Source organism: Poromitra crassiceps, assembly GCF_964638095.1.
Source record: "Poromitra crassiceps genome assembly, chromosome: 18".
NCBI classification, from domain to species: Eukaryota; Metazoa; Chordata; class Actinopteri; order Beryciformes; family Melamphaidae; genus Poromitra; species Poromitra crassiceps.
The window spans coordinates 11,113,063-11,131,014 of NC_139636.1; the positions used below are offsets into that span (position 1 = coordinate 11,113,063).

At 43.5% G+C, this 17,952-nt stretch overlaps 1 protein-coding gene across 1 annotated transcript in view; it reads right to left on the reverse strand.

Moving 5' to 3' along the window:
* Nucleotides 1-17,952, reverse strand: part of LOC310792925 (SH3 and multiple ankyrin repeat domains protein 2-like) — a gene marked incomplete at both ends in the record, with an annotated part of 74,280 nt that overhangs the window by 54,904 nt on the left and 1,424 nt on the right. The window contains 5 exons of the mRNA XM_083654690.1: nucleotides 1,116-1,283; nucleotides 1,808-1,959; nucleotides 4,436-4,544; nucleotides 10,294-10,365; nucleotides 16,523-16,726. Coding sequence (XP_083510816.1) covers nucleotides 1,116-1,283; nucleotides 1,808-1,959; nucleotides 4,436-4,544; nucleotides 10,294-10,365; nucleotides 16,523-16,726 — 705 coding nt within the window. The remainder of the gene's footprint in view (nucleotides 1-1,115; nucleotides 1,284-1,807; nucleotides 1,960-4,435; nucleotides 4,545-10,293; nucleotides 10,366-16,522; nucleotides 16,727-17,952) is intronic.

A 17,952-nucleotide genomic window follows, 5' to 3' on the forward strand; every position in this document is an offset into this window, starting at 1 on the left:
ATGCTGCGTGTTTCAAAGTGTGTTCCACCCGTAATCTATTATGCAAATTTGCAAAACCCCACCGCCAGCTCCCAAGCGCGAAAGCGTTTTCGCCAATCCATTTTCATGAGAATGGCTTCCACACTGCTTTTTGCTTGCCTTCCTCTAGAATGGAGAGCACTGTCGCCACTTAGTGGGTCGGTGGAATGGGTTGTACACGTTCGGTCGCTCCAATATTTTTATAGGAGACGTGGGGGGCATTGATCCACGTAGCACCGTCAAAAAAAATTTTTTTTTTTTTTTGACGTCTCAACTCGTCATTGGCAGTGAACCGTTGGAATTTTTTTGACGAGTCAACTCGCCATTGGCAGTGAACGTGTTAAGCTTAATGCTTATCACTAACCCTTAATTAATGTACCCTTATTGTAAAGTGTTACCAATGAAATGAGACTCCTTTGCTGACTCCATTTATGAAATGACTTCTTTCAACCACTAGATGGCACCTTGGGCTCATTGCTTTGACTGGAACAAGCTGAGACATAGCAGGTGAATATGGTATAATTTTTTTACTAATAGATATCACCATGAAACGTCCCCAGTTTTACTTACATTAAGACAATAATTATGTATTACAGGTTTTCTGACATGTTTAAATATGCAAATGAGGCATTATTTACTTAAACCTGTGCTAATTTTCTTACCTTTCAAGAATAGAAATCTGAACATTGGATGAAGCCAGATTCATAATTCTTGTTTCATTGTGTTGATATATAAGAGCCAATGTTTTTTAAATGGGGGGGGGGGGGTTGGATATCTTTCGTTGATCATTTTTAGGAATAAAAAGTTATATAAATCAGGCTATGAATGATAAAGCCCGCTGTAAGAACTTTCAGAATATAGTTAGGAATAAATTAGAAAGTTTGGTGTATGTAAGTGCTAATGAAGTGGAGATTTCAGGCTCAGAGTACGAGAAAGGGAAAACTGCCTTTTTACAATTTTCACCTTCCATGTCTCGCCTTATCTGGAAAGGACAAGCTGTTCTCATCATGTGTCTGAGGATTATACTGCTGGAGACTGAACTACACAAAAGCTTGTGTTTCTCACAAGCACAGCAGAGAGCGTTGAGCGCTGCTGACCTGGTGGATCTCGGCCCATCCGTTCTCGTCAGTGCAACCTAGCGTAGCATTGTATCTCAGCAGCTGCAGACAGCAGGCTGGGTCTCCCCCCACCAAAACACTGTGGTACAGCGGGGTCAGAGAGTGGCTGTCCTTATAGTTCACACTGGAGCCCAGCTCCAACAAAGTCTGGAAGAGAGGGAGACAGAGTGAGAGGGGGGGGGGAGTGAGAGAGAGAGGGGTAGAGAGAGAGATTCAGAGATAGAGAGGGAGAGAGATAGGGAGATAGAGAAAGGTATGGGGAGAGAAAGAGGGGGAGAGAGGTGGGGGAGAGAGTGAGGCAGAGGGGGAGAGAGAGAGGGAGGGGGAGAGTCAGTTTCATTGCAATTATATTTCCTGCAGCAACCAGCTATCAGCACCACGTGGCTTTCCACAATAGTCCAATAAGGATATTTTCGCGCAAATTCGTGCAGAAGCACCAAATTTGGCTCAGATGGAGCCCAGGGTATGCTAACTTAGCCAGGGTATGCTAACTTGATTTATCTAGAGCGCCCGAGCCTGCGACCTTCGGGATCGCCATGGCGTTAAATCAAATGGCCGCTGCACAAATGGTTTGTGTCAATTTATTACTATTCAGTATACCTTTAAATGTCAAGGTTTGTGCGTGCGTGCGTGCGTGCGTGCGTGCGTGCGTGTGTGGGTGTGGTACTAACTTTGAGTGCAGTGGGGTTGTTGTCTCTGACAGCCGTGTGCAGGGCGGTCATTCCATCTGTAGACCTGAAGTCCAGGTGAGCTCCTCCGTTCTTCAGAGTGGTGATAATGAGTGATGCACTGTCCATCTTGGCTGCTAAGGTCAGGGGGCACTCTACACACACACACACACGCGCGCGCGCGCACGCGCACACACACACACACACACACACACACACACACACACACACACACACACACACACACACACACACACAGTCTTACTTAGGTCACTTTTGGGGTAATTACATAGACTTACCCTAACCATAAGCGATACTTGCCTAAACCTGTGTAGACGACCAACAAGACACATTGTGATGTGATCACTCAAACCCCTTGCCGAGGTGGTCTGGGACACATTGATTCCGATCTCAACTTTAACTCCCACATTAAGTCAATTAGAAAATCTGCTTTTTATCATCTTAAAAATATAGCAAGAATTAGGGGATACATGTCCAGACAGGATCTAGAAAAACTAATTCACGCCTTCATTTATAGTAGGTTAGACTACTGCAATAGCCTTTTTTCTGGTCTCTCCAAAAAAGAACTTAGGCAACTTCAACTCATTCAGAATGCTGCTGCTAGAGTTCTAACGAAGACTAAGAAAGCTGATCATATCACTCCAGTTCTTAAGTCCTTACACTGGTTGCCAGTGTGTCAGAGAATAGATTTTAAAATACTGTTATTACGGTAGTCTATAAATCACTTAATGGCCTAGGCCCAAAATACATAGCTGAATTGCTCCCACGCTACGAACCGTCTAGAACTCTTAGGTCAACAGGGTCCAGCTTATTAACTGTCCCTAGGATCAAATCAAATCACGGGAAGGCTGCATTTACCCACTATGCTTCTGCTAGCTGGAACAAATTGCCTGAAGACCTCAGATCTGCCCCAACCTTACTTACCGGTACTTTTAAAAACAGACTAAAGACTTTTATGTTTACCGTCGCTTTTAACTGCTGACAGCTACTATGCAAACCCAATGAGTCCTCTTTCTGCAACTGCTGCGCCTGTTGCTTATTGCACTTTTTATACTCTTTTTTTAAAGTTTTGTTAAATGTCCATTTTATTTCTTCTTTTCGTTTATTCTAATGCACTTTTTATACTCTTTTTTTTAAAGGTTTTGCTGTGATGCTTTTAAATGTCCATCTTACTCTCTTCTTTTCTTTTCTTTTCTTGTCAACCATTTTATGTGAAGCACTTTGAATTGCCTCTGTGTATGAAATGTGCTATACAAATAAACTTGACTTGACTTGACATGTGACCAAATATCATGTGTAGTGTAAATGCTAGTCTAGTAGCCTGGTTAAAACCATCCTGAATGTGATCCCACATTCTGCATCAGTCTGGACTCCAAGCCGTCCACAGTAATTTCAGTGGGTGGGAGTACTTGCCTTGACAGACAACTCCTTCAGCCAATCAGCGTAGCCAAATCCGGAGACCCGCCATACATGCACACATTCCGCATATTCATTCATTCACCTCTTCATCTGCACGAGAGAGCTGCCAGCAAGCGACATCTCACAGCAAGAAGATAACGTTAATGTGCATGTTGGCAGTCTATGGGCGTCTGACTGGCTTATTGAACATTCTACACAGAAAGCCAGAACACTGGCTGTCTGAGTGATAGAAAGTATGTTAGGTTAACCATTACGTCACGCTTAGTGTCCTCTAGAGAGAGAGTGGTGTCAGCGGAGGACCAAAATGCGAGACTCATTAGCCAATGAACAGCCAGGAATGGGTCTCGCGCTACTTTTGCATGCTAAAATAAAGCTGATAATGTACAATTTGATTCAAGGGATGAAAAATCCTTTTAAAGTACAACACAAACTGTCTATTTTGCTGCAACTCGACAGTGCTGCTTTTTTTACTCAAGAGTTCCAGGACCTTACTTCCTGGAAAAAAAACTGGTCCATTGGAGTGAATGGAGATGTCGGAACTCTTCTATCTACATGGCTCTGGTCATGCTGCTTTCAATGCCGGGACCCATTTTTGAAATCCGTTACTCGGTTGTTGAGTTACCTGCAGGGAAATGCTTCTATTATACTATAACGTTTAACGATGGAGCTAAGAGCTTAATGGCACGGTTCAAAACCGCTGGTGCCACCCACTGCTGCTCAGAGTGCTCTCCCATTGGCTGAAACACTCTGTTGCTCAATCATCCGCTAATCTGATTGGCCAGAAATGCCAGAATGGATCATCGGATGAGTACGGTAGTTCCTTCAGTCTTAAAATATAATATGTAATATGTATAGTATGTATGTCTTTGCCTTTTCAAATGATTTATGGTCACGATTCTGTAGCTGGCTGCACTCGTTGGATTGCTTCCAGGCTTAAAACTCATAAGGTAAGGATTTCTTGAAATGTGATGGTGAAAAAAGGAATGCACACATTACTCTTCCGGAACCAAATTAAGTGACGTCACAATGTCATGTGACTGTTGAGCTGTTTGGTGTTGCCAAAGAGAACGAAATTGAAATCGTATAACTTTATAACTTTAAAGAAGAGTGCGATATCAGACTTTTTCCTCACATCTGACTGAACAAACCACACCAACAGTAAACCAAACTCTACTAAAGGGATTTCCTTACCGCCTGTATCAGGGTCATGGTAGTTGGGGTCCAGGCCTCGATCCAGCATGTCCTCTACCCTGTCAATGTCCAGCTCTTTAATACACTCCATCAGCTCCATCAGGTTAGCCTGTGTAGAAAGAGAGAGAGAGAGAGAGAGAGAGAGAGAGAGAGAGAGAGAGAGAGACACACACACACACACACACGCGCGCGCACGCGCACACACACACACACACACACACACACACACACACACACACACACACACACACACACACACACAGACACAGACACAGAAACAGAGATAACAAGGGACAGAGACAGGGGACAGGGAGGGAAACCACCAAGAGAAATAATAAATGTAAATTGCATAAAGTATAAAGTTGCATATTTTGCCTGCACCCGCCATGATGAATAATTTGTGACTTATTATATTTAGTGAAGTAGCACTTCACCTGTAAGTGCACCCACTACATGCTCAAAACCCTATTGTATTTGGATTATTAATAGAGGTCTGAACACACAGTGCAGGAACCCCATTGTTTTTGCTTGTGTTGTTGTTATTATTATTAGCATTATCCAAGCACATAGTGATGGACCCCTATTTTTTGTTCAGATTATTCTTATTAGGGAATTGTATTTGTTATTTGGATTCTTCTTCTCCTCCTTTTTCTTCTTCTAGAGCTCAGAAACCGTAAGCAACCGTAGTTAAAGAAAACGGTAACTACGGTAGTCTAGTTTTAGTCAATGAAAACTGCTGACATTTTCATCTAGTTTTAGTCAAGGAAAACTGTTGACATTTTCGTCTAGTTTTAGGCAATGAAAACTGTTGACATTTTAGTCAATGAAAACTGTTGACACATTAGTATGGTCTGGAAATCCGTCTGGAAATCCGTTTAAATTTTTTCCCCAAATGCCACATTCCACTATTCTTATCAAGTGCTTCAATATACAGAGTCAAAACAATAATAACAATAACAATAATACAGCCACAAAGTTCTAAATAAATTCTCGTGTTGAATCTACTGATGCGCTTGCAATGGTCGTTTGAAGCAGTGTTGGCAACTCTTTCCCAAGGAAAGTAGCTAGTAGTCTGAGCATTTTAGTCTGGTCTTAGTCATGGGGAAAAAGACAGTCGACGAGCATATTTCGCCATAGTTTTTGTTAACAAAATTAACACTATATTACACCAATCAGCCTTATGATGGCACTACAGTCACGTTACAATTTGGCCAATAACTCCTGAATCAGAGTCTGGGGAGATGCCATTACTGTTTTTGCCAGCGGTTGGCCGGTTACATTTTCAACTACGGCGCAGGTCCCTGATTGGCCCGGGAACATTGTCATTTCTGGGAATCGCGGTGGGCGGCTGCAGAGCCGTGTAAGAAGAGTTGCGACATCTCCATTCACTCCAATGGACCAGTTTTTTACTCTCAAGAGTTCCAGGAAGTAAGGTCCTGGAGTAAGCAGCACTGTCGAGTTGCAGCAAAATGGACAGTTTGTGTTGTACTCTGAAAGGGTTTTTTCCCCCCTTGAATCAAATTGTACATTATCAGCTTTATTTTAGCATGCAAAAGTAGCCATTCCTGGCTGTTCATTGGCTAATGAGTCTCGCATTTTGGTCCTCCGCTGACGCCACTCTCTCTCTAGAGGACACTAGGCGTAGGCGGGTGGAAGTCCAGACTGATCGGTGGAGCGAAACAGAATGCGAGTTCACGTGATGATCAGGATGGTTTTAACCAGGCTACAATCGTATGGCGTAAGAAGACTTGGATTATGCTGCACGAGCTGTATGGAGTCTTTTTATGTACATTAACATTTTGGTTTATTTGGTAACTGTGCTGGGAAGCTCCGGGAGAGTTATATGAACAAACTTCACCAGAGCTTCCTTAGTTGCCATTTTATGTTGCAACAGCTAAATTACCATGACAAACAGTGGAAGAACCGTTATATCCATTCAAGTTTTTTGGGCGGGAACACTGAGGACGCCTGGTGGAATGAACGGGAACAACTGGACCTGAGGGGAGACGGACAAACACAGAGACAGAACTAGGATGGGGAACTGGGAAAGAGGGAGGGGGAACAGGGAGAAATGGAGACAAAGCAGGCAGGGGAGGAAGCCAGGCAGGGGACTCGAATAACTGAATTCGGGCCCGATAAAATATAAAATGTTTTAAGTCCTAACCCTAGAGCTAATAAAAATACTATACAGTAGGAGCAACATGGACATGCTAGCCCTAGTGGGAAGCAGGAAAAGCATAGTTGTAACACATTTATGGGTGATCCCGCAATAGTCGATGTTTCAACAATTGGTTCCTAGGAGCCTGATTCGACTGCCGATCTCAGAGTCGGATCGTCGCAAAATGTGGTCATGAAACAAAGATCATTCGATTCCGGCTATATGGGGGTACTGGATGTCAGATTTTACATAGAATTGCTTGGTTTCACCCAATAAATCATGATATGTACTGTAGCCCAGAGCCGTGTAAGAAGAGTTGCGACATCTGGTATATTTTGGTATATAAATATCAGCCAATAAATACCATAATACTTTAATTAAACACAGAGGCCCTTTTACTGGCTGGGTGTGCACGTTTTGGCAAATAAAGACACTGGTCTCAATTACAAAATGTTTCCCATTTTGGGCTTTCATCCATTCTAAGGTAGGCTACCGGTATATTGGTATGAGAGGAGAGAGTTCCGTGGGCAGTGGCGGCCTGACCCTTGCATTCAGGTTGTGGCTTTTGATTGACTGATAGAAGATAGATAGTGATAGAAGCATACTTAGCACAGGGAATTGATGGTAGAGTTTCTGGATACAGGGAAATTTGAATGACAGAAATCTGTTCAGAATTGCAGATTGCAGAGGAGTTTGAATGGCGGAGGTCTGTTCAATCAGTACGCATTTGGGTTTTCGCTGCTGTGGCTCGCGTTCTCTTTCTGTCCCTGCATGAAAGAGATATTATTCTTATGTCAAGTCTTTTTTGTGATCAAATGTTGTTGTTTTTTAGACATCATAGAACATTTTTTCTGGTGTGGGAAAAATGGAAGCCGTCGTCGCAAATGACCCATTTTGTAATCCTTTTAACCACGGGTGTGATGCAACCCAGCAAATAAGCAAACTGAGAATGTTTCTTTAACAAGGCTTGCCTGGTCATTGCACCTCTGCTCCAATGCAGCTTACACCAACACACACACACACACACCCACCCACCCACACACACACACACACACACGCTCACGCACACACGCGCACAAACACACGCACGCACGCACGCACACACACACAGCTATCCAGGTCAGCTATATATAGACAGGAGCAGTCAGAGAGTGACGATCTGACCAGCTCCATGTTGTCTCCAGGCAGCCTGGACGCCAGAATAAAATGTCGGCATTAGGGGTGGGGCTGGGGTGTGTCTGTGTGTGTGGGGGAGAAGGGGCATTTTGTGTGGCAAAATATCGTATTGCACGAATGCCAAGTATTGCTGCAATAATTTATTATATAAATTGTCAGGTCAACGCTGACGAAGGCTAACGCTGAAACGCGTACGTTGTGGTGCAACAGGAATAAAAACCCTCAAAAGGATTCTCTGAGTGCTGGCTCCTTCTCTATTGCTTCAATAAATTGTCAGGTGCATGCAACATTTATGACAGTGTTGGTCAGTCTGTATACTTACTTGACAATTTTGCTGCAATAAAACTGACAAGTGAGATGAACAGACTGGAAACTTAATCTTACATGAAACAGATTGCCCTTTGGGGAAATAATTTGCATTTCCACTGTGTGTCTATGTTTTTGTTTGTTTGTTGTTTCCTGTTATGAGTGAGTATAAGTGAGACACTGTGTGTTTATGTTTTTGTTTGGTTGTTGTTTCCTGTTATGAGTGAGTATAAGTGAGACACTGTGTGTTTATGTTTTTGTTTGGTTGTTGTTTCCTGTTATGAGTGAGTATAAGTGAGACACTGTGTTTATGTTTTTGTTTGTTTGTTGTTTCCTGTTATGAGTGAGTATAAGTGAGACACTGTGTGTTTATGTTTTTGTTTGTTGTTTCCTGTTATGAGTGAGTATAATGCTGCCTTCCAGACACCTGGGACGTGGGTGTTTCCCAGTGGAAAAGTCCCACCCCCCACCTTCAAAGCATTCCAGAGCACAAAGGCAAAACGCAACCAAGAAACATGGCGGACCGCGACAAACTTTTTTTTGTTTAGCAAATAGCAAGACATCTTAACAACGAGTAGAGCACCATCCTTACATATTTAAATGAAAATGAGGAGCAGCAATGACACATAATGTAACAGACTCTATTATACATTTTATTAAGGCACTTAATACTTTGGACTACATACTCCATGTTGCGGCCATTGTTGTGTGACGTCAGACAACTGAGCCCTGTACTACGAAACTAGTTTAACAGATCCGCGATAAGTCCCTTTGATCTGGTTTGACTGAACAGGATCAAAGCTATCTAGTTAACTGATACTACGACGCTGGTTTTTTACTAGGTAAGTGGACCTGGGATCTGCCTGTGCACGCGCACGTTTTTCGCTCGTGCACAGGCGCGCGTCCACGCGAAAGAGGTGCGCCAGCCAATCACATTATGAACAGCTGAGTTTATCCACGCCCACACTCATTTCCACACCCATTTCCTCGTTCAATGAAGCGCAGTGCATGATCAGAGTTTTAGCGGATATTTAATGTATCCGCGATTTAATGTCAGAATGAAAATCCGCGTTGGATAGTCTGCTGAAGGGCTGTCTAAAGCAGCAGCTTGTATTCACATCAGTCATTTGATTTACTTTGATCAGCGATTGATACAGCTGCATTGATACAGGCAGCAGCAACAAATCTAAATGTGTAATCTCAGTCTATACATTTCCACAATCTGTAAGCCTATTTAGACCATAGATTTAGAAACGCATGCTCAATGAATAATGATCTCTATCACTCATGTGTGTGGTTGCACTGATCGAATAATTCATATATAAAATAGCCTAGTATAAAGCCTAATAGCCTACTATAAAAGAGAAAACTGCTCAACTGAATTGAGACGACACCCTCACTCCATTTGAGGGTCCATTCATGATATGCGCTGCGGTGATTAATAGTGATCATATTTCTCCACGCATCGTTGAGCTGTTAAGACATAAAGTGGTAAGTAGGCTTAATTTAATTATGTAGCCTACAGAGCCACAAATGTTTTTCTTGTTATATTCTCAGTTGACTGCAATCTATTTTTCATATGGCGATCTTATATGAACGGTGAGTGACTCCAGAGAGCCGATTATATGGGTCTGTCATGGATTTTGATCTTATCCTCTGAAGCTAACCTGGTCGCGACCAGGTTAGCTTTGCAGCGTCAGTTGCCATGGTGATTGAAAGTTAACTTGCTTTGTAGTACGGCTAAACCAGGTTTAAACTCAAACTTACTCGGATAAGGCATTAAACTAGTTTCGTAGTACAGGCTACTGGTTCCCAGCCTAGTGGGGGTAGATTTTTTTCTCCCAGTTTTCAAGTGGGAGCTCCCACTTTGAGTGCCGTTCCAGCGCACTTTTCCTAATAGGAGGCCAGAAAATCTGAAGGTCCCAGTTGTCTGGAAGGCAGCATAAGTGAGACACTGTGTCTCTGTTTTTGTTTTGTTTGTTGTTTCCTGTTATGAGTGAGTATAAGTGAGACACTGTGTGTCTATGTTTTTGTTTGGTTGTTGTTTCCTGTTATGAGTGAGTATAAGTGAGACACTGTGTGTCTATGTTTTTGTTTGTTTGTTTGTTTGTTTGTTTGTTCCTGTTATGTGCTGAAACAGAAATAGCATGAAAAACTGTCATGGTTGCAGCCATGCAACTGAAACAAGCAGAGTAGAGAAGTAGGGATGTTTTCATACCTGGGTGTGAATCTTAGCGATCTGTTTCTCGTTGACGTCTGCATGCTTGTAGACTCGACTCTTGTAGCGAAACTGGAAATAAAGATAAAATAAATGTATTAAAATTTTAAATAAATCCTAAAAACAGAAACACTGTTGATGAGCTCATTTACAATGTACTGTATATGTACCAGTACATGAAATCTAGATCACACATGGCAAATTATACAGCTTCAGGGCCGGCCAGCCCTGGCCCCTGGACCATCTCAATCCAGCACGTCACATAAAACAACCCCCAAACAATCAATAAAAAGCAGCATTATGTTAATGAATCTCGAGGCAAATGACTACGAGTCTGTCCTGCTATTCAATTCGATTCCAACAGAGGGCACTGTCTACATTTATATTGGACTAAAGGCTTCAATTTTTCTCTTGCTCAACTCAAGTGCCAGTAAACGTTAGTGGTTATGATTAGGATGGATTTTTCAAAAAGGAGAAAAGTTGACTGAATGATTTTAAGCGAAACAGAGCAAGCCTTTCTCTGATGGCGAATTTTTGAAAGACCGCATGGTCGAGGCGGCTAGCATAGCGTGCCCTCACAACAAAGCTCAGTTTGAAAAGTCAGTCTCTCTCGTCTGCCATAGACTGCATTGTCGCACAGTAACTCGGAATTGAATTGATGAGTTGTCTGCTGAATTAAAGAGGGCATTTAAATCACACATTTTTCCATCGTGTCATGTCCAATGTGTGGCTCTTCACTTACGCTACTTTATCTATGGCCCTCTGGGGAAAAAAAGTTTGCCCACCCCTGTCCTAGATCCTAATATCAATCCTCTTTTCTCATCTTGTCACAGCAGGACACATTGGCCTGTATAGACATATGGAGTCAGTGTACTGTAGAGAAAACCTAGATTTTTTTTCTGGCATTGCTATCAGATCATCCCAATCTAATTTGGGAATGGCCAGACTCACTTTAGCAATTCTATGTCATCTGGATGCAGTCCAGCCACAATGAGCGCATGAGCCGTGTAAAGACATGGAGGAGAAGACACAATAATACAGCCACATGACACACATAAGGAGGGTAAACGCACCTAAACTCACTTATCCACCTTTTTCTTTGCAGAAAGTTGTCCACCTCTTTAGTTACATTAGGCTAATGGATAGGAGAGTCATTGAGTCAGTAGGCTAATGGGTAGGAGGGTCATTGAGTCAGTAGGCTATTTGATAGGAGGGTCATAGAGTCAGTAGGCTAATGGGTAGGAGGGTCATTGAGTCAGTAGGCTAATGGATAGAAGGGTCATTGAGTCAGTAGGCTATTGGATAGGAGGGTCATAGAGTCAGTAGGCTAATGGATAGGAGGGTCATTGAGTCAGTAGGCTAATGGATAGGAGGGTCATTGAGTCAGTAGGCTAATGGATAGGAGGGTCATAGAGTCAGTAGGCTAATGGATAGGAGGGTCATTGAGTCAGTAGGCTAATGGATAGGAGGGTCATTGAGTCAGTAGGCTAATGGATAGGAGGGTCATTGAGTCAGTAGGCTAATGGATAGGAGGGTCATTGAGTCAGTAGGCTAATGGATAGGAGGGTCATAGAGAGTCAGTAGGCTAATGGATAGGAGGGTCATTGAGTCAGTAGGCTAATGGATAGGAGAGTCATAGAGAGTCAGTAGGCTAATGGATAGGAGGGTCATTGAGTCAGTAGGCTATTGGATAGGAGGGTCATTGAGTCAGTAGGCTAATGGATAGGAGGGTCATTGAGTCAGTAGGCTAATGGATAGGAGGGTCATAGAGAGTCAGTAGGCTAATGGATAGGAGGGTCATTGAGTCAGTAGGCTAATGGATAGGAGAGTCATAGAGAGTCAGTAGGCTAATGGATAGGAGGGTCATTGAGTCAGTAGGCTATTGGATAGGAGGGTCATTGAGTCAGTAGGTTAATGGATAGGAGGGTCAAAGAGTCGGGGTTCCGTGGCTGGGGGGATGTGGGCCTTGGCAGAGGTCTGCGCTCTCTGAGTGCACTTCTGTTAGATATTGTATTTCCTGAATTTGAAAGTATTTTAACGTTTTTATTGGACTTTTACTGACTTGTCAAGGGAAAAGGAAATGCTATTTTTGCTAATCCTTCCTTAGTCTGTCCTTGGGGCACTATTACGGATGTCAATTTTAAGCACATTCCTGAATCGATCATCGGTAACGTTAACGATCAATCAATCGGTTAATTGTAATTAAAATTCCAAATTGACCAAACAATACCAAATGCGTTTTTTGATCAATAAAACATTTTATTTCCACAGCAGCAACATTCCCAATTCCGGATAAGCGGTTGAAGATGGAACGATGGATAGAATTAGAATTGTATTGCGCAAAATGTCATCTTTGCTAGCTCTTGCGGGCCACATAAAATGAGGTGTTGGGCCGGATTTGGCCCCCGGGCCTTGACTTTGACATGTGTGGTACAGCATTGCGGTTGTCGTGTTGTATGTGTACATGTATGTGAATCACAGTGTTTGCAGGTGGCATTTCCTCCTGTCTGTTCGCTTCGACCGCTATATTCTGCAAAACTTGCCGTTCTCGCCTTTCTTTTTCCTCTTTCCAGACCCAGAGATGGCTGCCTCGCCTCGTCGTGCCAAGTGCACAATATAACTAATATGAGACTACACGTTGATAGTAGATCGAGTCAATTGCACCTGTTCGAGCAAATCCTTAACGACCAATTAATTGGTCTTTGAGTAATTGTTGACATCCCTAGTCACTATACAACACTGCTCTCCCTTGTGGTAGAACCTAGAAATCTAGAATTAGAGTCTAAACCTCTGAGGCTCTTAAAAACCTAGGTGCCGTTGTCGGACAACTTACACCAGTAAATTGGGCCACATGTGTATATTGGGTGTAGGAGTTCCCCAAAGTGCTGCTTTTATGTCTGTGCCTGTAGAAAAATGGAGGCACAGACTCTTCAACAAATTCAAACAAAGAAGCGTTTTGTTAGTCTCAGTTGGAGAATTACTGCTTTTAGGTGTGTGCATTTGTTTCTCTAAGCAGACACACAGAGTGAAAGTTAAACAAGTGCACATTTTAATCTCCGACCAAACAAAAGAAGTCAAACGAGGGGCACCCTCCATCCTCCTGTGGACATGGTTATGAAAACATAAAACTATCATTTACAAGCTTTGTAGCATGACTTTCACCAGCACCAGCCATTTATAAGACCAAACGTAAGACTAGTAAGTGTAGGTGAATGTTCCAAATAAAGAAAAGTGTCAAATACTTCAGTGTGATAGTGTACCTTAAAGACCCCCTTAAGTCAAAAATGTGTTTTTCTTCTCGCTCCTTCAGTTGAATGTCTGAGCTTCACTGTGCAGAATGATGTCTGCAGAGTTTGACACTATAAAGCTGTTTTCACAATCGTCTGCTGAAAGTGGAAACTTTCTCTGAGCTCATTGAAAAGGCTGTTTTCAACAAGCATGATTCCTGGAGCCAATCCCTGTCCAGTATTCAGCAGTTAAAGGCCCAACACATTCTCACTCCCAACTCGTCATATACTGCAGATCGGTCAGGAACCCTTGTTGTCACTTTGTCACGAGTGAGAATGTATTGAAAGCCCGTGTTGTATGCTGTGATTGGCTATAGTTATGTTCTAGATAACCCTGATTGGTTGTTTTGAATTTTTAATGAGGCAGGAGGAAGAGATGTCATTTTAAGGATTTTAACAATATATTTTAACCATTTTTTTGTGGGAAAAACCATCGGACACAACTTTGTATTGAAAGTAGAGTACCGTATTTTATATGCATCTTGAAACATGACTTTAGGGGGTCTTTAAATGAACAAAATGTTAAAGTAACTGCATTGTTGAAACCTCAGGCAAAAAACAGGCATTTCACTGCTTCCATGTACTCAAGATTTTCCATATGACATTACCAGAAAGCAGATACAGTATGAACACGTGGAAATGGTGACAGCCTGAAAATATTGTGATATCATCTAACCTAACTATCGAAGAGATAGGCCTACTAAATGACTTCATGGCTTTCCCATACTATAATATTAGATTATAATATTGTGATACTGATTATGCATTATTAACAGTATATCACTATTACTAGTGCATTGTTAATAATACTAGCCTATATTTCACTATTTACTACTACTTCTACAGTACAACAAATGGTATAGTATGTACTGTATCCTACAGGCACAGTACAGTGATGCATCCAGCCAGATGAATCAGTGCTGCTGGTTCCACAGTATACTACTGCACTCTTGTGTTTCATCAGCCATCAAAAAGCGCTACTGCTGTTTTGTGTGCAGTCTGTGTGTGTGTGTGTGTGTGTGTGTGTGTGTGTGTGTGTGTGTGTGTGTGTGTGCGTGCGTGCGTGCGTGCGTGCGTGCGTGCGTGTGTGTGTGTGTGCGTGTGCGTGTGTGCGTGCTCGCTCACGCGTGTGTGTATTTTGATGAGCCAGCAGAGAGGGAAAGTCCCTCATGGCTCTTCTGTGATCTATCTCGCTCTCTCTCTCTTTATGTCTCTCTCTCTACCTCTCTCTCTCTCTCTCTACCTCTCTCTCGCTCTACCTCTCTCTCTCTACCTCTCTCTCTCTCTGTGTCTCTCTGTCTCGCTCTCTCTCATTTTGGTATATTTTCTCTTCGTGTTTCTCTGTCTATTTCCCCCCATTATTTTCTCTCTATAGTCAGACCATGTGCATTACTCTTTTTTTCTTCCTTTGGCTTGGTTCCCTAGGTAGTTTTCTCACAGCATGGCAGAGCTTAATTACTGCCGCACACACACACACACACACACACACACACACACACACACACGCACACACACACACACACACACACACACACACACACACAGATTAATGAATGCAGTATCATGTGGTCTGTACCAGCGAGCAGATAATGGCTTATATCATGTCTCACTGTATCCCACAGTTCAGTAGGATCCCTACAGACACAGATAAACCCAAAAAGCCTAACACATGTACTACATGTACTGACTTCTTGTCTACCAGTTTATTACGTTACATCAACTACTAACCTACTACAGTAGTCAGTAATTAGTTACCCTACACTGACTAATAACCTAGCGTCTTATTGCTTTAAATTGACTATGCAATGCTGATCAACTTCTAGGTCGCAGTGGCATCACAAGGCAAACTCAGGTAAGGCAGTCAGTCACTCAGTGAGGTAATGCTTAGTGAGATTATGTGCTTCTTCAGATGGCCTCTAGAGGGCGTTTTTGACTGTGAGATGCCGTGTTTCCCATAGGCAGAGGGCACAAAATCAAAAGTTGGTCTGCAGGCTATAGAAATGGATATAAATCGATCGCTAATGCGTCTGATGTGCTATCAAACTGATTTAATGAGCCATTCGCACTTTCACTGTACTAGTCGTCCGACGCGTCACTTGGGCTTCAGTATCACTTGTTAGCATGCCACAATAACCTAACCTTGCGAGGAGAGACCATAGAACATTTCACTCGGTCCAAAACTTAAAAACAAAACGTCTAAAAAATGTATAATAATCTGCAGGTTTAGGCCCGACTGAAATGTTATGTAATGTAGAGGACAGTACCTCTAGTGTGAGCACCCCCTGACTCTTGGGTACAGCAGTGGTAGATGACAGTACAGTACCTCTAGTGTGGGCACCCCCTGACTCTTGGGTACAGCAGTGGTAGATGACAGTACCTCTAGTGTGGGCACCCCCTGACTCTTGGGTACAGCAGTGGTAGATGACAGTACCTCTAGTGTGAGCACCCCCTGACTCTTGGGTACAGCAATGGTAGATGACAGTACCTCTAGTGTGGGCACCCCCTGACTCTTAGGCACAGCAGTGGTAGATGACAGTACAGTACCTCTAGTGTGGGCACCCCCTGACTCTTGGGTACAGCAGTGGTAGATGACAGTACAGTACCTCTAGTGTGGGCATCCCCTGACTCTTGGGTACAGCAGTGGTAGATGACAGTACAGTACCTCTAGTGTGAGCACCCCCTGACTCTTGGGTACAGCAGTGGTAGATGACAGTACCTCTAGTGTGAGCACCCCCTGACTCTTGGGTACAGCAGTGGTAGATGACAGTACCTCTAGTGTGGGCACCCCCTGACTCTTGGGTACAGCAGTGGTAGTTGACAGTACCTCTAGTGTGGGCACCCCCTGACTCTTGGGTACAGCAGTGGTAGATGACAGTACATTACCTCTAGTGTGGGCACCCCCTGACTCTTGGGCACAGCAGTGGTAGATGACAGTACAGTACCTCTAGTGTGGGCACCCCCTGACTCTTGGGTATAGGGAGATGCCTGAGCAGCTGCTCTTCATCCAGGAAGCCGCTCTCTCGGCCTAGGACGGATGGCTGGAACAAGCCGTAGTTCAACACATCCCTCAGCGGCTGGGTCAGACTGCACAACACCTGCTGCTTAGCAAGCCACGCTGTCGAAGTCGGCTCCAAACACAACACAACCTGGACAGGGGGGAGGACAGACATCATTTAATTAATTAAAACATACTGTTATGATACGTCTTGAGGCAGGAGGTCACAGTCATGAGGTCAGTCTGAGAGGACTTCCTTAATATGTAGAATATGATCTTTTCCCACTTATCAGCTTCATCAATACTTAGCAGGGGTATGACATATATTATTGAGGTAGGATGGCAGGTTTAGCACAAGGTGGAGCTACAGTATAGGGCGTAGGGAGAGACTGACATTTCACATCCAGGGTGAAGGGTAACTCTTTGTCCATATAGCTTCCGGGTCACAATGGAGTGGAGTCAGAATGGGAAATAGAGAGAAAATAGACAGACACGGAGGCAGCCATGGCAACCATGTTAACACATGTGGAACTGTTGCTTGCAAAGGGGCAACTGGCTGTGTGTGGGTTCATGCTAGCTAATAGCAGCCAGCGACATAACAGATATTCTGATAGACTTTGATAACTCTGGAGACCATAACAAAATACCGGATCTTCAACACACATTTGGGGAACCTTATGAACTTGCAAGCCAGCACAACAAAGTCTGAGCTGGTCAGCCCAGAAACCGAACCGCGGAGCTGGAGACGCCAGTGTACCGTGTTCGGGGGCTGCCAGATCAGGCAGCGGGAAGAAGAATTTGGAGAATGTGAGTGTTAAACCTTTTTAGCCCTACACAAATAGATAACTCACAAACACATAAGCGAGTGAGGCATACTATTCAAGTTGAATGCATCACTGGAGGGAGAGAACGTAATGTTACAGGCAATAACGTAACGGAGGAGCTAATTGTGGGCTAGGCCGAGTAGCAGTCATAAATAACAGTTACTAGAAATTATATTTTTTGAGACAGTTTGCTCAGTTGTTTATTGAAAAATTGCACCGAATCTGACAAGCGAGAGAAGCGGGACCTGTGACTGGACCCGCAGGCGGCTGGAGCTCCGCACAGTCGCGCCGCGTGTCGAGGCACGGGTCTGCCCGCGGAGGAGAGACAGTCGGTGCACCGAGCCTCCCCTGCCCGGGGAAGTCTCGTGTCTATTCGCGCTTGTCGTTTTGGGAGTCAGTGGAAATATACCTATTATGTCATTTCTGCGTGAGGATGTGTTGTAGCCTGATATCAGACTGAATTGTCAACTTGTTACACTCATTTCCAGCTTCTAGTCTGACATTGGCCCATATTGAACCAATTTCTACGAGGGAATTCCATTTTCCCTAACCA